Genomic DNA, 23,548 nt, shown 5'->3' with positions numbered 1-23,548 from the left:
TATTTATTTTTTTTTTTTTTGTATTTGCAAAATTAAAAATATTGTTCATATAACACTTTTATGTACCTATGTAGAAGGTTCATATATTATTTTAATAAAATTAAAAATTAAATTTATAATTGTAAGGGCAATTATGTATGAACGTGTTAATAAGCATATATATATGTGCTACAACTTTTGGTAATAAAAAATAAAAATGACTATGGGATGTTATAAATTCATTGTTTTAGCTGTTAATTTTGAAGGACTTAATTTTCTTTCGTCCTTTTTAACTCATATTGTAATTGTTCCGTGTTATTTCTGGGCGTTCAACAATGCATGCACATTTCATTTACTATAAAAAATATACATGCATACATACTTATATATATATATACATACATATGGCCAATTGCTTAATTCCTAATAAATAGGGACCTCAGCAGCTGCTTGGCATAACCAGGCATTTTCTTTTAATTTTGAGATAAAAAAAATTGAATTATTTTAAATTCATGATTCAAACTAATAGGGCTGTTATCAACTATGCTTTCCCCGCAGTTTGAATTTACAAGAATAAGTTAAATGGTACTGGGAGAAAATATAGACCAGATTACACAGAAAAGTACAGTGAACCTAATTAAACAAACGTGCATACATACTTATATACACAATATTATGCATTCGTCAGTAGGTCGAGATATGAGTACATGGTGAAAAAATAGACGCAGATTAAAGTATGTGCAAAGGAATCAGGGAACAAACGCAATGATGGGACAAACGAACAGAATGAAGTAGCTTAATCGCAAATATGGATATGCATATGGGTATGTGCATAGGTTCATGCATGTATAAAGTTTTCCACGTCCAGCACTTCCAAAAATATATTAGAAAAAACGAACTACATGCTCTTTTTACCAACTTTAGTCTTAATTTTTAAATATTTATGGTGAACATCATAAGTGTCCATCATACTGTTCGTTTTATTTATTAGATATTTGCTATTCTGTTCTTTAGATAAATTTGTTCTTTTGTATTTTAAGTAATTAACGAATGGACTACCCTTTTGTTTTTTCATTTCGTTCAAGAGATGAGTACTATTATTGGCATTATTTTTATTGTTAATTTTAATTTTAATATGTGATTCTGTGTACGATTTGAAATGCTCAGCTAGGGACTTAATATCGTAAACTGGTTGATCAGTGTTAGTAGAATATTTTAAAAATTCATTCCATATACCATCATAAAAAGATAAAACAACAAAATTATCGTTTTGAAAAACTTTATGTTTTAGTTGTATTTCCCCCATTACATAACCACTAGATTTATGAATAGGTGTCGAGGGTAACGGGTCGATAATTACGTTGTAGTCTTTCAACAGAAATGGAATTATATACAAATTTTTGAATTCTACATTTTTTTCGTAATTTAATTTTAAATAGATAAGTACTTCTTCATAAGGTACATTTGAATTATATTGATTGTTTATTAGTTTCATCTTGTAATGATAGTAGGACGTGTTCAATAAATAGTGGAAAGTTTTTAAAAAAGCAGTTGCGTCGTTTTTGTTAATACTACCACTTCCACTTCCGCTGCTACTGTAATAGTCATAACTACTACTGTTAACAGCGTTTTTCCTATTTTGTATGCTCTTAAATGATTTATTTGTAAAATGGTTTAAATCGATGTAATTAAATAATACACTACATTTTAAAATTTCATATAATAATTCGTACTGCTTTTTATTGAAAGCTTTAACATCTTCTACAATTCTCTTAATTATTAAGAACCATGATAAGGAGCAGTAATAATTAGTCAGCAAAAAGCTATAAGCTAAATATAATAATAATTTCTTGTTACAGGTTAGTATTATTTTATGTACATCTACCAAATTCCAGAAATGCAGATTTCTTCTCCCACTAATTCCATATGCTAAAGATATATCTATTAAGTAGTTTGCATTATCTATGTTTACAAAACGTTCATTTACCATTTCTACATTTGTATCATCTTCTTCTTCTCTTACATTTTCTCTTGTATTTTCCCTTGTATTTTCCCTTGTATTTTCCCTTGTATCTTCTCTTGTATACTCTTTTCCAATTTTTGCATGAACACGTTCATACATAAAATTGTTCTTTATATTGCTTAGCTTCTCATTTATTAAAGTTTCTAAATAGGTAAACAGTTGTGTAGTATGATAAGGATATATACTCAACGACAGAATTATATCCGCTATATTTTCTTGTGTTAATTTGTTCTTGTTCATTTTAATTTTCTTTTCAAATATGTAAATTGTTTTACTTTTTATATCTTCGCTTTTAATATATATGAGGTACAAATTCAAAACTAATGGAAATGATGATATGTTGTTAATATACTCATCACAGAATTTCACTAGTTCACTTGTGAGCTGTGTTTTTTCTGTGTATCTATTTCGGTTGACCTTATATTTCTCGTCTTCCCCCCTTAATGGAATAGCGCAGATAAAATCTGAGTTTTCATATGTATTACTATTCAAACCACTACTTATATGTGCTTCCTTAAAAGAGGAGTCAGCTACGGACCTTTCTAGGGCGAACTCATATGTATTATGCGTGTTTTCACTAATGCTATCCACGAAATTGTTAAGCTCACTTGTATTATCTTGATTGTATATATTACAGTTAGACACTGATGATGCTCTATCATATACTGTTTTGTATATATTTAAGTAAATAGAAGCAAGATTATTTGGGATAAATAATTCGTTTTCTCTTTTTATTTTATCTATAATTTTATTGATGAATTCCATTTTGCTGATGGACGTCATATTATTGATGGACGCCATTTTGCTGATGGATTCCATTTGACTAACATCTCTGTTTTCTTCTTTTATATTGTTCAGGAAATTTTTTGATTTTTTCAAACAATCTGTTAATAGTAGTATGTTATTTTCTGTCATATTATCTATCTGATGATATAAGATATGTAATATATGTTCTACTAACATTTTATATGAACTATTTATATAAATACTTAATATAAGTAGTAAGGAGTCCACTGAGAAATTGTTTATATTTTTTTCTAAAATGTTTATTATGTTATATTCATAAAAAAATTTCATCATTGTATGTGGTACATTTTGCATATATTTAAAAATTAATATAATATCGTTATTTTGTACTTTATTTATTTTATCATTATTTTCTAACCTATGTATTACTGTGTTTGATGAGACATATGGCAGTGATTTGTCATTATGCAGCTGATTTTGTTTATTACTCGTTACGCTATTTACATAAGAATCTCCCATATTGACAAAACTATGCATGTTTAAAGGAGTATAATCACTGTGTACGTTGTTGTTGTTGTATGTTATATTTTCGTAGTTGCTTTGTGGATGCTCTTCTCTGTAATTACTTCTGTTTGTAGGCCCCTTCAAAGATGGGGTAGTTGAGTTGAAGGTAGAATTTTCACTTTTTGCCTTCTCATAATGGAGTGTTGTAGTACTAGAGGCACTATCATACACTACACTACTAGGATCGTAAGCATTACTAAATGTGTACTTTCCATTTCCTGTATATTCCACCGCACTACTTGTAATGCTTCTATAAGTGTCTTTATCTGTATGCTCTATAAAAGAAGCACAATTGTTAGAAATGCCCTTATCCTGGTAACACTTTCTTAATTTTTCATCAACAGCAAGGGACAGAAATGTATCAACATCTTTCATATAGGAATGTTTGTAATAAGACTGGATGATATAATATATTTGAACAGTTTTCAAAATTTCAAGTTTATCCATATGTAAATAAAATTTTTCCTGTAAAATTTCCATAGTGTCTAAGGAAGGTGAATAATTAAGATAATAAAAATATTTTAATAAATCAAATAAATTCTGTTCATTAATAAAAGAAATATACTTTTTTAAATAATTTTCTATATACATAAAATACTGTTCAAAGTCATTTTTAAATCTCTTCAATGTATTATTAGTATTTAAATATTCAGTAACTACTAAACAATCTGAATTATAATTTATATAGCTTCCTTTCTTTAAAAATAAATTACACAAACTTTTTAATACATCTAATATAACTAAAATTGTTAAATTCTCCTTTCTTAATTTGCTCAGGAGCTTATTTATTTTTATCTTGTCATTTTCCGATTTATGGGAAATGTCTAAGTAATCATGTAACTTGTTGATGTACACATTTGCATTTGCGTTTTCACTATCGCTCTTCGCATTAAAACTGTTCCGCGCGCTGTTACTCAGCCATTTGATGCTTCTGCTGGTGCCACTTCCACTTCCTGTGCCTTTACCATTTCCGATACCACTGCCTTTACCATTTCCAATACCACTGCCTTTACCATTTCCGATACCACTGCCTTTACCATTTCCAATACCACTGCCTTTACCATTTCCGATACCACTGCCTTTACCATTGCCGATACCACTGCCTTTACCATTGCCGCTATCATTGCTTCTACCACTGCCCCTATCATTGCTTCTACCACTGCCGCTATCACTGCCTCCACCTGTTCCAATACCACTGCTACTAACAGTAGTAGCGCTTCGCTCCCAGATCCCCAACTTATTTTCCAATCCTTTGACATTTTTCTCATACCCTACTATGGGCATGTAACTTCTTCTTATATTTTTTTTGTCTACATTATTTGAGCTACTATCTGTTGGTCTTTCACCCCTTATCGTTTTCGCATTTTCCGTATTAACTGTTAAATCGTTTTTACCTCCTTTTGAACTTGTCAAATATGCTTTATTATTATTAATATTATCTTCTCTTTTATTATAAATAGGGGTATGCCTATCGAGAGTAACCGAACTATCTGATATAACCTTCTTTTCAGTATGAACTTTTTTAAATCGCTTTATTTGATCAAAAACGTTTAAATGTTCCTTCCCCTTTAGAAAAAATTTTCTTGAAGATATCATGTTCTGAGTGGTGAAATGAGGAAGCGATAATTAAAAAAAAAAATAAATACAAGAAAACGCAATGAAACGAACGAGTACAATAGAACGAGCAAATATAGTAAAATAAAAAATTAAAACAAAAAAAAAAAAAAAAATATAATGAACTAAAAATACGTAAAATTTTACAGAAATGGATTTAAAAAAAAGGAAAAATACTCCTTATACCATCTTGGTATTTTAGTAAAAGAGTTAAGTTACACCTCATTTTTATTGCCTGTCGAAATTAAAAAAGATGTAAGAAAAATAAAATAAATTTAAAAAAAAAAAGAATACATAAAAAAAGGAAGAAAAAAAAAAAAAAAAAAAAAAAAAAAAAGAAAAAAAAAAGGGATAACGGTATGGCATCTACTAAAATGTACTAAATATAAAAGAACAAAAAAATTACGCCTTCATCAAAATTAGCAGGTATTTTACTTTGTGAGAAAGTGAATGAGGGATATTTAATAACGATTGTTAAATTTGTGAAAGGGGAGAGAACAATTTTTTTTTTTTTTTTTTTTTTTTTAATTTTTTGTGAGTTGTATATAAAAGTTAAATAGTAAAATAATTCTTTCAGAAAAGTTCAAAGAAGCGTGTGCAAAATAGGTTAAGCAATTTTTTTCTTTTTTATATCAACAAAATTAGAACGACGTGAAATGTGCCTAGGTGTCACTTTCTTTTATTTCATTTAGTTTCCTTTTTTTTTTTTTTTATGAATTATATGTACACATATGCAAATATGCACATGTACCTACACACATATATATAGATATATGTACATGTACATGAACGAATAGCAGCACAAACTGGTGCGTACTTACGTGTTCAACCGTTTTAGACCACTTTTTCTAGGGACACCTAAATAAGCACATTTTCTTTTCAGTTTCTAAGGCGGAAAAGAGAGGTCTTTAAATAGCTGCGGCTTTGTTCTTTTCGCACGCATCTGTTCGTGTATTTTGTTTTTACCATATTTCCGTCATTGCTACTGCCACTATCACTACCACTACCACTATCACTACCACTACCACTACCACTATCACTACCACTACCACTACCACTACCACTATCACTATCACTATCACTACCACTACCACTATCACTACACCGCTTCTTTATTTTCCCACCTTTATGCCACCTACCAAGTAAGATGAGCTCCAAGCTTTGGAGAGTGATACTAAAAGATGACGTAAGTAAATTTGCAAATTACCTACAGAGCGAAGGAGGGATCGACTTAAATGCATATAACAAAGATGGGCTAACTATTTTATTATTTGGTATTGAAAAGGGGTGTGCGGAATGTTGTTATTATTTAATAAATGAGAAAAATGTAAATATTTTTTTAAAAGATAAAAAAGAAAAGGAAAATGCACTGATGAAATGTATGGCTACAGGAAATAACATGATAAATGTTAGTAAACTATTAATAGAAAAGAAAATAAATGTGAATGAAAAAAATAAAAATGGAAAAACTAGTTTACATATAGCTAGCGAACATAATTATTTAAAAGGTATTGAATTATTATTAAAAAATAATGCTGATATAAATGCAGTAGATTATGATAATAATACACCATTAATGTGTTCAATTAGAAGAAATAAAGAAGAGTCAGCTCTTCTATTAATTGAAAATAATGCAGATGTAAATATTAAAGATAAAGATATGAACAGTATTCTACATATCTGTGCAAAGGAACACTTAAGTAATATATCACAATATATATTAGGAACCCACAAATTTAATATTAACGATTGTATGGATAAGGAAAATAATACTCCATTACATATAGCAGCAAAGGAAAATATAAAAAGCCTATGCAATTTATATTTAAAATACAATTTTGATGAATCTATAAAAAATAATAATAACGAAACATATAGTGATATCTTAAAAAAACATGAAGAAAATGCTATATTAAAAGAAAAAGAAAAAAAAAAAAATTATGAAGAAAAGGAAATAAGGAAAAGAAAAAATTATGAACATGCAATGTTAAAAACGGATGTGTCTAATTTTTTGAAAGCATACAATTTAGAAACACTAATACCACATTTTTACAAGCATAACTATATATATGTAGATAGGGCTTTTCTAGAAATTCATGATTCATCTTTAAAAAAAATGAGCCTAAATAAAGAAGACAGAAATCGATTTTTCAATGCCCTTGAACAGTATTATGCGGAAATAGAGGAGCAACAAAATGAAAGGAACTTAGCTAATCAACAAATGTTAGATGAACAAAGAAGAACAAGAAAACTAAAATATGTGTCTTATATAGTCTCCTTTATATTTACTTCTCTGTTTATATACAGCCTAATCATATCTTTAATCAAGCGGGGGCGATTATTCTTTTGAACTGTTGTAGTAGTTGTAGTAGTTGTAGTAGTTGTAGTAGTTGTAGTTGTAATAATAAAAGTAATAATGAACAGGTACAACGAAGCGTTTCTTCGTTTAATGTAACCCTCTAATTTTTTTAGAAACCTTTTATACAAATAGATTTCACAGCCCTATTTATCCATCATATATATAAATATAAGTATGTGCATATATATATATATATATATGGTGTATTACATAATGTTGTTCTACCATTTAAGGGAAATATATTCTCAACACGTGGTTCCCTCATATTGTTAAAATGGGATGTAAAGCTTCCACACGTGTCTACATACACGTCGTTATGTCGAATTATTGTTTGTAATTTGAGTTTTAATTTCATTTATGATTCCATCGTATGGTTTGTAGTTCCTTTACCCGTGTCAGGCGTATGTACGTGCATACATTCATGCACACATACATATACCTGTGTGGATATGTATTTTTTTTTTTTTTTTGGCCCCTAGATTGTCATCTGCGCCTACAGAATTGCCTTGCTAAGCATATCAAATATTTTTTCATACAAGCATATATGTACTATTCTTTTCTTTATATTTATATTGCTCTTCACTCTCATCTGCATATTTATATGTTCTTTTTTTTTTTTTTTTTTTTTGTTTTTTTGCTTCCTTTTCATCTTAATGAAAACAGTTTGCTCGAACTGCTAGGTAAAATAATTGTATGTAAATTATCGTTTAACAAAAAGAAAAAAGAAATAAAGGAAAATGATAAGATACTGTGATATAGTATGTATTTTAAAATACTGTATTGGGTGGAGTTATGAATTTCCTTCGTCTCTGCACATTCACAGTATAATTTAGATTTACAGTTACAAATACGTATACAATTAAATTTTTTTTTTTTTTTTTTTGTTATAACCATTATGAGCCTTCTACAAATGTAATTAAGAAAAGAATATATAATATTAAAGTTAAAGAAGTATAAAAAAGTAAAGGTATTGTCATCAGGATGTAAATCCTACTCCGTTCACCATTTACACTACGTACATGGGTACATGTGCATCAACGAATATATGCGCATACCCATAAGCGTACATCATATGTACATATATATATATATATATATATGTATATATTCCTACGTAACATCCCAATTGACGTGCGCAAAACCAGAGGAACATTAAGAAAATGCCCTTTTTTGTTGTAAAACAAAATTTAGCTCTTTTTAAAAAAAAAAAGCACCAAATCGAGGGTTTAATATTAGTGAAAATTATTACGAAGGATATATTTCCCTTTATTAATAAATGTAAAAAAACAAAAAAAAAAAAATATTTATTTTTTTTACTTTTTTAAAAGATCGAGAAAAAATATGTTCTTTTTCACGTGCGGTAGTATATGTGTATAAATGTATATATATATATATATATATACGTATGTATATTAATATGTATAATGGTATAGGTTCCCTCCCTTTTTTTCATTTTTATCCGTTATAATGTTTACCTTCTTTTTTTTTTTTTTTAAATGAATTGTGTTAATAAATATCTTTCCTTGTGTTTATATTAAATTGATGCAGCAACGCAGAGGATCTACTACGATTTTTAGAAAAATGGGATAAACGACTTATGTGTATTTACCGAAAATTCTTTGGAATTATTTGGCGTGTACATGTAAGCCCTTACCTATATATATATGTTTGCGTATGGGTAGATATTTATTTATATCTCCTTACCCATTTTTTTTTTTACGTGGTACACCTACTATTACACTACGAACGTACCATTTTGCCCTTTGTCACATATACGCATTGAGAGGGCATACATGCTCCCATATATATATATATATATATACATATACTAATACGTACATACATATACTCATACGTACGTACATATACTCATACGTACGTACATATACTCATACGTACATACATATACGTAAGCATACACATACATCCGTATTTATGTATATTACCATTTTGCACATATTTGCTGAAGAGTTATGTGGTAAGTATTTCATATGTACCATATGCTATAACTATTTTAATTATGTAATGTAACAAAAAAAAAAAAAAAAAAAAACATCATGTTGGGAAGTATTACTGTTCGTTTATTCAGATTAGAATTCTGAATAACACTATTGTTATGCTATTCATACATTACTACTATACGCTAGTGCTAAATTGCTTTAATGTCGTTTCTTTTTATTTATTTCTTTTTATTTTTTTATCATATTCAGATATCCTAATTTTTGCTTCAGTTTGTTTGTATTATTTTATAAAGAGAAAATGAGAACTAGTTTTAGTTCCCCCATAGAGCATAATAACAGGGAAACTAAAAACTTTGACAGCCTTGAGAAGAATTATAACTTAATGACAAAGGAGTATGAACAGATAGCAAACATAAACGTAAGTAATAATATTGCCCACTTTAGAATAATTAAGAATGTTTTAATTTTAAATGATGTAATAGATAAAGTGAATATACAGCATGTGGTAAATACATTTGAGAACATAGATGGCAAATTACTATTAATATTAAAAAAGAATAATTACAATTTTATTTTAAAATTATTATCAACGTTTTATGTAAAACTTTGTACATATGCAAACTATAGTATTAATGAACATTATAATAATATATTCGAAGTAACGTTAAATAAAAATTTTGCAAACTTTCCCAGTGAAGTAAAAGCTGTGCATGAAAATTTGCTCAAAAATGCTATTCTCCTACTCTCCTTAATTCTGGCTCAAGTGCATTCAAAAGTGATACCCCACGTGGTTACTCTGGTTGACTATTCGAGTAATGCAGACGTGCATGGATACATAAGTCAATATATACATGTGTGCGCGAATACATACGTGAGTGTACACGTACGTGAATATATTTATGTGTTAGCACATGCATATTTCCTTTTTGGTTGTAGTGAATAGTTCATCCTGTATATCCTCAGAACTTCTAATATTTGCGATAATGTATTCCTTTTTTTGTCTTTTTACCATTTCTCTCCTATACATGTGTGAATGTGCGGGTGTATAGACGTACCACACGTTCGTCTGGGGCTTATACACACGCCTGTATATGTGCATATACATAAATACATATATATATGTACTGTGCACGTATAAGTTTTACTTGTCCTATGCAAACTCTCCACAACTACGTGGGCGGATTCATCCTCTTAATTTTCTTCATTTTTATCTAATTTTTTTTTTTTTTTCCCCTTTATTTTTATTGTTAGGAAAAATAAGAAAATCAGAAGATACCCAACTGAGATATTTTTACTACCGATATATTAATGAGTTAATAAAAAGTTCAGCAACAAATTCAATAGAATGTGAAAAGATTTACAAGCTAGTGAAAAAAGAATTTAATGAAAAGAAAGACATAATAATATATAGTGCAATTAAATGCCTTACAAATTTGTTTATAGCCCATCCTGAATATTCCATTATAGAATATGAATATTTTATAAATTATGTTATAGACAGCATATGTCTAAATAGCAAATTGAGTATTTTGAATATTAAATATATTGTCAAGCTGTTTAGCGTACTATTTTGTAATTGTGCTAATGTGAAATACAGAAAAAATAGCGACTATATTTTGGTTAAAAAAAATGAAGGCGAAAATTTAGATGATTCGTTATCATCATCTAATGTACAAAAAAAAAAAAAAAAAAGTACTTGTGACAATAATAAACAAGGACCTTTAAGTGAAAATAATAATTACAATGATAAGAATTACAAGTATGAGAAAAAAGAAGATGATGAGAACAAAAAAAATTATTTTTTTTCGGACTTTTTAAAAATTGCAACAGATGAAATAGTTTCAAAAATTAATAAAATAAAAATAGACGAAAAGGAGGAGGAGAATTATATTAAAGCAGACACTATCGAAGGGTTTTTATTTATGAATAATAACGATTTTAATAAAAAAATAGTTAGAAAAAAAAAAAATTATTTGTACGTTTATAATTTTCCATCATTTCTAGTATATTTTAAGAAGATACTTTTAAATATATTCACAGATACACATCATGACTACTCAGTATTGAGAAGAATGCATTTTTGGAAAAAATTAGAAAAATACAATTATTTTGGGAAAGTATCACCTAACGAAGATTCATATATAAAACGTTCTAAAAATTATAATTTTATGAGAAGGCGGAAAAGTATAACAAAAATAGGAAGTGCAGTAGACACTACAGATAAGGAGGTGCTTATTAACTTTCTCTTAGAGAAGGATCACAAGTTAATGATAGAAAAAGAAGAAGCCAATTATGATGATGAGTCAAACCTATCTGCAGAGCAAAAACGTTTTCTTAAATCATATAATATGTTAATTCGAAATACATTATTAAGGTGTATTTTTTTAGAATCATTTAAAAATTTATTGTTTTTTTCTAAAAAATTTACTGCAAAAAGTATTATAAAAATTATAAATTTTTTTTTAAGTACTCTAGATATTGTGAGTGCAAATTGTGCTAAAAGGAAAGATGCAAAAATGCCTTTATACACAAATAATATATCAAATAGTCTTGAAATAAAGCATTTGATATATTACTTTACTACAACTATTAGTCACCTGATTGTTCATAGAAAGAAGGACATGTACACGATAGTTAAGGAGAAGGAAAATAAGTCAGAACTAAATGAGCAGTACACAGGGGATGTGATACATTACGCCGACAGTTCGAAGAACACTGATGCGTATGATGATGGGGAAGACAAGTTAAATCTAGAGGATGAACAGACTGTAGCAGATGAGCAGAATGAAAATATATTTACCAAAGTTAATCAGGTTGATGATAAATGCACTGCGCAGAATTACTCTTTAGAAAAAGGGAAGAACCATATGGAAGACGACGAAAAGGAGCTAAAATATGATATGCAGAAAAAAGAAGCGTTAAATAAACAGACGAGGGGTTACAGTGGATTCTCTATGGATGATCAGTTAACAAAGAGTACTTCACGAAATGCAGGTGATAACTCTTCTGCTGCTCAACATTGCAATTATCAGTGCCAAGGAAACAGTGGTACCAATGAAGACCATCATGCTGAAAAAGGGATAACCCTCTCAAACCTCAATGACCACAAGGAGGAAGCAAAAACGGTAAAAAAAAATAAAAATATGAACAAAGGTGGAATCGTAAGCGGAGGTAGAAGCGGAAGCAAACATGCAAGCAGAGACCAGAATGGTGAAAACCCTCCCAGAGATTCCAGCATAAGAATATTCATAGAAAAACAGGTGAGGCGCTTTCTAATCCTAAACAATGATATGAATTTGGATGTGAATGAAAAGAAAAAGAATGATGTTATTTTAAAAGCGTTAATCCTTTTATACAATAAGATAATAATAAATAATAATAATATAAAAAAAGATAAATATGAAAAGTATGAAAACTTTTTAAAAACGATAATAAATAATGTGAATGGCATTCACATCGATATAGATTTGGTAAGACATATCATACATACATTTTTGAGCGTTTTTCTAAAATTTCCATATTATATATACAGTTTAATAACCTTATTAGTAAATTACATAACAATAGTTAACGCAAATTTTATGACTTCTTTAACATTAAATACATTTGATGATATAGAAAAACAAGTAAGTATATTGATAATTAGTTCTGTGTCGTTAAAACAAATCTTATATCACTCTTCAAGCTTTTATAAAATATATCATTTAAATAATTTAATATTTTGTATATTTGATATATGCAAACTGTTTCTATCAAAAGTTCAAACGCATCCACTTAAAACAATTAACGAGTTGAGAAGAATAATATCGTTTACATTAATTCATTCAATTCTTTCCATAATTATTTATGAAGTAATAAGTAATGACTGTTACAAATTAAATGATGATGAGTACATGTTAGTAAGTGCAAATAAGAGGAATATCCATTCGAGTAGCACATCCTTAATAAGCAATATGATGAACTATTTTAATAAACAAAAAGTTTTATATGATAATGTTATTTTTAAACTACTAACTGATGTTCTGAATGAAATACTAAGTGAAATGGATGAGGAAAAACTTGAATGTTTTATTAACAGCTATGAAGAACAAATTAAAAAAAAGAAAATGAACTCTTATAATTTTTTTATAGTAGATAATCTTTTCATTTTAGTATACATTTTGAAATGTATACATATAATTCTTTCATCAGACATGTTGACATATCTCTATTTTGATTATATTTACAAAATTGTAAACAAGTTGTTCCACTTTTTACGTAAAATATATCAAGTGAACTATGAATATTATAATAGCGAATCTTATGAAGAACAAATCAATAACATTAACGACATAGATATAAAAAAAAAAATAAAAAGGGACAGAGGTAATTCGACTTGTAATTATTTTAAAAGAGAAAGTAATATATTTTATTTCTTTGAATATGGTTTTACTCAAATATGTAGGTTAATAAACATCGAAAATATACTCCTTATTTTTTTTATATATATGCTTGCAATTTTGTACAAAATTACTATTTTTTTGAGGGTAATTTTGGGAACCTCCCTGAACAGTGCAGAAAAAGTGGGGCAAAGAAATGTAGACGAGCTGGGGATAAACGGAAACGTAGAAAAAAGTAAACCAACTCGTCATGTTAAGAAGCAGATAGGTTCAAATAAGGAGATTTATAATGACAAGGAGATGTGTAATAACAGGGAGATTTATAATAACAAGGAGATGTGTAATAACAGGGAGATTTATAATAACAAGGAGATGTGTAATAACAGGGAGATTTATAATAACAAGGAGATGTGTAATAACAGGGAGATGTGTAATAACAAGGAGATGTATAATAATATGGAGATGTATAATAATATGGAGATGTATAATAATATGGAGATAGGTTCTATTATTGAGATGGATTCAAATAGCGAGATGGGTTCCAATAGTGAGATGGGCTCCAGTAGTAAGATAGTCTCCGATAACAAAATGGGAATCAATAGAAAGATGGATTCTACCAATGATCCCCTTTCTTGCAAATATTATAACAGTAGTAATTCCAAATATGTAATTCAAAATGACAAGCGGCTGCTTTCAATATATGAAGCGTTGATAGAAGCTAAAGCAAATGAAGAAACGTATTTTAAGTTTTTCTTGAATCATTTAATTAATTTTGTAAAGAATAAAGATAAGGAAGCATTCAATAATTTTGTAGTTAACATCTTAGAAAGACGTGAAATGAATTCCAAGTCGAATATACGTATAACTACGAGTAGCTGTAAAAGAAAGAAATGTCTGCTTGAACATATAAATGAACTAGACATATTAAACATTTTAACCAACAATTATGATACATATTATGAACTCACTTTGCTAAATTTTATAAGGTTGTTTAAGGTATATTTAGAAAAGAAAAAATATTATTGTAGAATAATTAAAAATGTATACAGGTGCATTTTAAACATAGATTTAAACGAAAACGAGTTGATCATGTACTTGCTCATATTTGATGAACTTTTAAAAACGAAATTTTATAATAATAAAAAAGTGAAGTTATTTAAAAGTATGCTACCAGTATTTAATGCTATAAACAATCATTTTAATAATCATAGTAATAATATTGGAAATAATAGAGGGAATAATATTGGAAATAATAGAGGCAATAATATTGGTAATAATAATAGCAATAATAGCAATAGTTATAATCTTCTCATCGTTCTGACGGTAAAAAATATGGCACACTTCATATGTAATGACCATAATATTGATTCTTTTATTTTCATGTATATTATGAAGTTATATCAAAAGTATTCAAATCAAATGTGTGAGGAGGGTCATAACATATGTGTTGTTATTTCCATTATATTAAAAAATGTTATCTTGTCTTATAATAAAATAAAAGATGGAATTTCCATAGATGGAGTAATTAAATATAAGTATTTAGAAGTAATTAGAAGCATTTCATCTCGGAACAATAGAAAAACAAATTTGATATATGGCAATATCCATGGCGATACTTATGGAAGTACCCATGGCGGTTACTTACATAATAAGAGTAAATATGATCCTTTTTTAAATAAAAATAAAAAACCCAGATTATTACATTCTATGATGAAATCACATTCTCTAGGAAATTTTAGAATTTTAGATTTAGGTCATGTTATTAATAGTTTAGAAATAATGAGTTGGCATAAAAACAAAAGAAGAAAGAAACATCCTTATGGTGATAAGAATAATAACGATGTAGAAGATGACAAGGATTATGAATCAGCTGTAAGTGGAGATAAGAAACAAAATGACAAATCAGATATGCTTGAAGTAGTAAATGGTAAACATTTTAATGATAAAAAAACAAAAATGTTTGAATATTTTGACATCCTTCTGAACATGTTAAGGATAATACCGAACAGGAAAAATGTATTTACAACTGTGTTAAGGAACTTTAGTACGGTTGTAAAGAAATTACATCATTGCATTAATTTTTGCAGAGTAAAAAGTTGTTTAGAAGTCGTGCTAGCATATATATTAAAGAACGACAATGTTGATGCGTATACCTTTAAAATTAAGAGGGGAACAAACGTTATAAGGTTGTTCAACAGTTTGTTGAGTGTCCTAATACGGAAAAAGAAAAGGAACAGAAGTAGGAATGGAATGAAGGGGAATAGAATGAAGAGGAATAGAAAGGGGAGGAATAGAAAGAGGAGGAATGCGAAAAAGTTTACACAGATGACAAAGATGGCAACTGCGAAAAGAAATGAGAAAAAACGTGGAAAAGTATTCAGACGGATTGAAGGTAAAATACTTTTTATTTTTGAAATATTGATAAATTCGTATGAAAAGAAAATAAACATGTCCTTATTTTGTACTATTAACCATATATTTGGTTTATTCAAAATGAGCAAGTTGAAAAAGTTTATTTATAAAATATCTGTAATTATGCAGAAAAATATTTTTTTTTCAAATAGTGAAAGAGTTATGAAATGTTCTATACGTTGCTTGGGAAAGCTATTGAAAAAGAATATTATAATACCGTTACATGAAAATTTTGATTATTATTTTTTGGTAATATATAATATGCATAATACTAAGAAGTTAGACAGATATTTTCTGAACATTTTAAAATTAAGAATTTTGAAATATGCTTTTTTTAATGTTAATCAGTGGATTAAACTGTTTGTAAGTATTTTAAATATTAGAAATATTTTCCTTTATGATATTATAAAATGTAAATCTAAGGATACCTTCTCCAAATATGACTACAAAGATGGGAACAATAATGGGAACAATGATGGACGCATTGATGGAAACAGTGGTGGAAGCAATGATGGAAGTAACTATGGGGGGAATGCTGCAAGTTGTAACGAGGAAAACAGAGCAGATAAAAAGGAGGGTAAACATTCGTATGAACATATGAATAGGCAAGAAAATAACTTGTTATCAAATGAAGGACCATTAAACGAGAACAATAAAAATAATAGTTATAGTAGTTACTTCCATTTTTATACCTCTTTATTCAATGAAAATTTGAATTTTTCTACTCATATAAATTTGAATGAAGAAAAAAATATTATAAAAAGTAGTTGTATAAAAAATAAGAAAGCAAAATACTTTTTCAATGTTTTTAAAACAGGAAAAAATGATTTTACTTTTTCCTACGACACAAAACTACTAGTGATGAAATTACTGTTATTCTTTTTGAGGAAGTTAAGTACCTCACCTTATATTTACATCCACAATGATGCATATTACGGAAATTACATGAAAAGGCGTTTGAAGGAGCTTATTTTAGAAAGCGGAAAAAGCTCCGACAAGAGAAGGTATCATCGTGGTAGCAGCAGTAGTAGAAGTAGTACTAGTAGTAGTCGAAGTTGCAGAAGTAGGCGCAGTAGTAGCTACCACTGCAGTACTGTAGACGTAGGTTATGCATCACTTGCAGGGGAGAACGAACGTGCAAATGTCTGCGGTAAAGTAAGTGGTAAAGTTAGGGGCAAAGTTAGGGGCAAAGTTAGGGGCAAAGTTCAAGATCATATTCAAGGCAAAGTCCACGGTACAGCCCTTGGCAGAGATAGTAAACACGTACATGTGCAGAGCGACAGCGATTACCGTGGATGTTGTAAAGGGAAGAATAAACCCAAAGAAGATAATGACGATATATTCAGCAAAATTAATTACATTGAACAAATATTAATATGCAAAAGAGATACAAATAATGGTACTAGAATGAAGGAAAAGCAGCTGAAAGACTTAGAGAAAGAAAGCATCATTGAAAATTTTTCTTTATATCATAATTTTGAATCATTGTTAAATGTTATTTTACAGAATGTAAATAATGGAATAAAATTCTATAAATTGTCAAGGTATGCTATAAAAGTATTAAGTGTATATTTGAATATTTTTAAGTCTTCAAAAATACTTATTGATGATTTTTGTAAAAGCAGTGAAATCAGGTTACTCACGAATTATGAAATCAATATATTCACTTCTCTGAAAATGTATTATGAATCTTTTAATTTTATGTGTATAAATTTTAAGGATCAGAAATATAGTCTTGGTAGGTATAATTCAAATGGCACGAGTAATAAAGGCTCGGAATATTTTCAGCTCTCACATTTTTTTTTGTACCCCCTAATGGATATATACAATTTGTTTCTATTACTTAACGATATTAAGCTGTATAATTCTAATGTAAAATTTGAAGAAGACTTTTTCTATTTTGCAATGAAAAAAGAATGCATTGATGTGAAGAGGCAGGTGTATGAACATAGTAGTTACACAAAAAAGCATTTAATTACTAATGAGATAGACAATTCTGTTAAAGAGAGCGTTGATAATTTTAGCTGTTGTAGTAGTAGCAGTAGTAGTACTACTACGATATTGAAGGAAAGAAGGACTCCCCTGTATTCTTCTTTATTTTTTTCAGAGTTCGATTCTTGTGTTTATTATCTCATTTCGTACAAATCTTTTTGCCACTACATAATAAATAACGAGAAAGCTCAAAATAAATTGTCCATATTTAATATAAAATCAGTCGTAAAAATAGTTAATTATATTTTATATGACAGTGTTATTTTATATATGTGGTCATTCATTGATTGTAATGAAGAGGATGATTTTTTGAATAATAATGTACATAAATTTTTTACCTGTATAAATGAAAAGGCCCGAAGTCTATCCATTTTTTATTTTACATCCTTCCCTATATTTGTAAAATTCTTGAACGTTGTAAGAGAATATGTTATATTGAATAAAAAGAATTACCATATTTTTAAAATATTAATTTTCTTCATTTGTTATCATTTGAAAGAATATAACAAGTCGTTAAAGGAGGACACCAAAGAGGTTTACCTAACCTTCATTTTGAATTACCTATGTTTGCTTGTATTTGCCGAAGGGTTATCGTATAATACAACGGAATATACCGCTGATCCCGGAGAAATACCAAAAAAGGATGAAAACAATGAGAATGAAAATATGAATAAAACGATAGAACGCAAGATTGGAGTAAAACCCTCCCAGGGGGGTAGTAACAATTACATTGACAAGAAAATTGTACCAGGTAATAAAACTCGCCAATCTGAATACGCCCCTGGTAGTAATTATGCTCATAAAATGAAAGGAGATTCCCTCTTTTTTTTTAGATTAATTTTAGATTATATATTAAAACATTTGATGAAATGTATAAGTGAAAATAATGTAGTACGCGTTTTAGAATTTTTATCAGTCGTTAATAATGAACTAATAATTAATGAGAAAGTTAAAGAAGCACATGATCTGACTGTAAGCAAAATATTCACTTTAAGTATCTTTCTAGTGAACAAATTTTTAACTAAAAAAAATACTACTACAGATAGGGGAAAAAAAATATCCATTTTGCTCTGGCATACTCTATTAAACTGTTTCATCATAATAGAAAAAGTAAAAGATTTAAAATTAAAAAAGAACATTAAGTTATTACAAAAAAAAATGTTCTTAAAAAAAATGAATTTGTTGGTGGAGGAGAAATTGTCCAGCAGATTGCTAAGACATTTTTTTGAGAATTCTTCTATAAATGATTTAAATAGCTATTTAGAACAAATGAAAAAGTATGAAGAAGAGACTATTACTATTATAAATGAAAGAGATTTACAGAGACTAAAAATATTTTACATTAAAATAATTGTGTACATTCATTTTGTTTCTACAACTGATATGTTAAGTAGGAAAAGCAAGCTATATTACACGCAGCAGATTTTGCAGCTGTTTATACATTTCTCGAATACCATGAAAATGTTGTATCTCTATGGTGAAGTTAGCATTAGCAGCGGTAAAACTAACAGCAGAGGTAGAACTAACAGCAGAGGTAGAACTAACCACAGCTGCAGAACTAACAGATTTAATCATAGCCACAAGTATGCAACTGATGAGTGTGCAAATGAGGAGAGGAACGGAAAAAAGCAAATAATCCTTTCAGCGTTAAATATTATTCAGAACATCATAATCCAAATTAAGGATAAAGAAGACTCACTTGTTTTTTACTTTATTTATAACCTAACTAAGAATAATATTCTACCCGTAATAATAAGCAAGGGGTTAATAGACAATATTAAATATGATGAGTTATTTCCATGTAATTCATGTATAGAAGAAATAGTGTGTCATTCTATAAAAATTTTAAATACCCTTTTTGACGTATTTATAAACAATGAAGTGATAATGAGGATAATATTAATTCCTTTCATCAGTTTTATATACAACATTATACATATATGTAAACAAGACTATATATTAATTACAAAAGGATTTTTAATATATCAATTAGACGAAGAAAAAATAACAAGTATGTTAAAAAGTCACAGTGAAAGTATGTATTTGCATAATAATCTGATCAAGTCTAATTTTATTCCTTCGGATAATAATCACATGACTATTTATTTTAAAGAGGTCATTAACATATTCAGAAATATTGCCTTTAAAAACTCATCATTTTTCAAACAAATTCTTACCGATATAAATTCGGATGAAAAGTTGTTAATATATAATTTAATGAAAGAATCAATTGATACAGAGAAAAAGACGGAATTAAAAAATAAACAGAATAGTGAAAAGCTAGATTTCAGTTTTTTGAATTAGTATAAAAAGAGTAGCGTTCCTACCAATTTGTATTATTTGGAACAATTTTTTGTGGGATGTTAATTTGTAGCTTTATTCTACGACTACCATTGTATAGAATTGTATACATGAAACAATTTTGCAGTTACTCTGTTTTGAACAAGTAATTGCGATGTGGTTCATTAGTCGAGTAAGTTTACTCTATGTGATATTTTCATTATAGAGAATTATTTTTTTTTTTTTTACTACATTTTGTTTTTTGTTGTTTTGCCATGCTGTAGTTTTATAGCACACATACGTGTATATATATATATACATACACATATATATGTATGTATATACGTATATGCACATATATTTTTTTTTTTTTTTTTTTTTTTTTTCGTTTCTTCGTAATATTTTTAAATCTTTTGCGTTTCTTCCACTTATCCTAAATTTTAAAACTATTAATCATTCGGCCATATCGCCTCCGTTGCAGTGTAGGTCAAACGCATGGATATATATGCATATGCGCATATATATATGTATACATACATACGTACATAGATGACCTTAAATAATTATACATATATGTACGTTACGAATAATGCACAAAGTGCGATAACTACTGGGTATATTTTATCCGAGAAATTAGTGCCTCACTTTTACTTTATGAGTAGTGTATTTATGAAGTAAGCTGTATATTTACATGTAATGTTCTTTTTTATACTTAAGAAACGTTGCTCTACCTTTCAAAAGGAACGAGGGACTAAATAAAAACACTCTTTGTAATTGAAGGAAGTAGAGTATTGAAAAATTATCAGATTTAGCTATTTTTTGGAAAATTTTATTTTATAGAAATGGAGTTAGTAAATAGTTAAAAGTTGCTTCATATTTTTAGCTATATGCGTTTGTAATACATGTGAAGGGGCAGAGGCAAATGCCCATATACATATACATACATATCATATGCATATAAGAATATGTGTATACATATTCCAAACCACTTCATCAGTTGTGTGTAAAAACGTTTTTGTCATTTGGTTTAAGCAGTTTTTTCATTTGATGAACTATCGAAATCAAAATTTTCAAATATTTACGTAACTTTTAATGGTCCATTCGATAAGCAAATGAACACAAGAATAACATTTGTTGCAACTTTGAATTGTAAGGTGTGCATATATACTAAATACATACGTATATACATAACAGATAGGTATACATTCGCGTGAACTCTAAATACTTGCCAAATAAAGGAGCATTACTACTATAAATATAAAGGCGCACTTAGCTGCTCACTAATTTGTTAATATTATTATTTTTTCCCCCCCTTTTTTTAAAGCCTATACATGTAAAAAATTGATTTCATTTTTGGATTATTTTGAAGAATAAAAAAAAAAAAAAAACGGGTCAACGTATTCTCATATCATACACTTTTTTACAAATTGGAAGTGTTTCCACGGCTATTTTTTCATATCCTTATTTACCTCTATACCTAAAGTAGAAATGAAAGAATGTTCTCATGTGATCGGTTTAGGTAATATATTTGAAGATAAAAGGAAATGTTGGATTTTGTTGGCAAGTAAATCCCCAAGAAGAATAGAACTAATGAAGTTAATGGGTATAAAAAATTTATACATTTGTGAGTCCGGATTTGAAGAGAATTTAGATAAAAAGAAATTTGCATGTGCTGAAGATTATGTTAAAGAAAATGCTTTAAATAAAGGATTAAACGTAGCGGAGCACGTATGGTTTAGCAAAGCGAACGATAAGATCAGTAACAATCATTGCAGTAGTAATATGAATGATAATAATAAGTCAAAGGTGGTAGAAATGGAAAAGGGTAGAAACATTCATACGGACAGAAATGAAGGAAGTGAAATAAATGAGACGAATAAGCCGAATGAGCCAAATGGGCCAAGTGGGTCAAATCAGATGAATGATTTGGGTGAACGTGTAACGAATATAAGTCAAATGAAAACATTGCAAAGTACTTACGACCCTATACCAAATATAATAATCTCTTGTGATACTATTGTTACACTGAATGAAGAAATAATAGAAAAACCTTCAAATAAAAATCATGCGAAGGAAATATTGAAAAAATTATCCTCAAATACCCATAGTGTTTATACTGCTGTATGTATATTTTTATATAGAACAAAAATCCCTGTTACATTTGTTGAAAGAACTATAGTACATTTTGATAATCTAAAGGAACAAGATATTGAAGAATATTTAAATTTGAAGGAACCATATGATAAAGCTGGTGCTTATTCCATTCAAGGAGTAGGCTGTCAATTTATAAAAAAAATAGATGGATGCTATTACAATGTTATGGGGCTGCCCATAAATAAGCTCTCCAAAATATTGACTAAGTTATACATGGAAAAGAAATTTTCATTTTGATACGCCCCTTGAGAAGGGGTAGAAAATAGGTACGGGGGAAGTAAACCTAAGCATAATACATTTGAACATATGTCAACATATGCGTATGTGGGGGTATATTTGTATATATATGCATAAATAAACATATATATTTCATTATTGCACAAATGTTATTACAATTTTTCTGTTACAGAATTGTTCATGAAAAAAAAAATTTTTTTTTCTTTTTTTTTTTTTTTTAATCCTGAGTCGGAATGAGATTGTACTATTAATGTAGACATTCCAGGAAAAAAGTGTGCTACATTTGTAGCTACATAAAGCAATATTGATGGAAAGTAAAAAAAGATAAAAAAAAAAAAAAAAATTAAAAAAGCATGCCATAATGCATATTAAAATGCGATATAATTTACAACGATATAACACCTGATATGTGAGAAAAAAATTTGCAAAAATTATGAAGTGAAAGAAAATACATTAATTGAGAACATACTCCCGAACTACATTTTTTTTTAACATATATTTACGAAAGGGAGAGACAATTTTATGCGTAAAAGACTATATGCACTACTGTGCAGATACCAAAAATAACTGAAGCAGAATAAAATGCAGCCAAACGAAGTAACAGAAAGGTGGGAAAAATACAAATGCGAGAAAATACAAAAAATTCTCATTTATTAATTTTTCTTTTATAAACATAAAGAAAAGAAAAAAAAAACAGGTGGAGACGAGTGAGCTAATATGTACATGTATATAATACATATGTATGTGCTTATGTATATAATTATATATTTTTTTTTTCTTTTTTTTTTTTTTTTTGCTTATCTGAATAAATTTGTTTTATCTACTAAAAGGAACTCATTCACGACAT

General features: G+C 28.2%; 4 protein-coding genes across 4 annotated transcripts; 3 read left to right on the top strand and 1 right to left on the bottom strand.

The window, feature by feature from the left end:
- Positions 1–877: 877 nt before the first annotated feature.
- Positions 878–6,168, bottom strand: MKS88_005379 (uncharacterized protein; the record flags this gene model as incomplete). The annotated part of the gene is made up of 3 exons (XM_067218637.1): positions 878–4,912; positions 5,894–6,051; positions 6,135–6,168. 3 exons carry the CDS (start codon positions 6,166–6,168, stop codon positions 878–880), a joined length of 4,227 nt encoding a protein of 1,408 aa, XP_067070593.1.
- A 131-nt stretch (positions 6,169–6,299) lies between these two features.
- On the top strand, positions 6,300–7,390 carry MKS88_005378 (ankyrin-repeat protein; the record flags this gene model as incomplete). The annotated part of the gene is made up of 2 exons (XM_067218636.1): positions 6,300–7,187; positions 7,235–7,390. The coding sequence occupies 2 exons, from the start codon at positions 6,300–6,302 to the stop codon at positions 7,388–7,390; spliced, it is 1,044 nt and encodes a 347-aa protein (XP_067070592.1).
- A 2,155-nt stretch (positions 7,391–9,545) lies between these two features.
- MKS88_005377 (uncharacterized protein) lies at positions 9,546–20,334 on the top strand (the record flags this gene model as incomplete). Its single annotated transcript, XM_067218635.1, has 2 exons — positions 9,546–10,086; positions 10,499–20,334. The coding sequence occupies 2 exons, from the start codon at positions 9,546–9,548 to the stop codon at positions 20,332–20,334; spliced, it is 10,377 nt and encodes a 3,458-aa protein (XP_067070591.1).
- Positions 20,335–21,798: 1,464 nt separating this feature from the next.
- MKS88_005376 (Maf-like protein) lies at positions 21,799–22,701 on the top strand (the record flags this gene model as incomplete). Its single annotated transcript, XM_067218633.1, has 1 exon — positions 21,799–22,701. One exon carries the CDS (start codon positions 21,799–21,801, stop codon positions 22,699–22,701), a length of 903 nt encoding a protein of 300 aa, XP_067070590.1.
- Positions 22,702–23,548: the final 847 nt, after the last annotated feature.

Source organism: Plasmodium brasilianum, chromosome 14 (assembly GCF_023973825.1).
Source record: "Plasmodium brasilianum strain Bolivian I chromosome 14, whole genome shotgun sequence".
In the NCBI taxonomy this organism is placed as follows: domain Eukaryota; phylum Apicomplexa; class Aconoidasida; order Haemosporida; family Plasmodiidae; genus Plasmodium; species Plasmodium brasilianum.
This window is presented reverse-complemented; position numbering and strand designations above follow the sequence as displayed.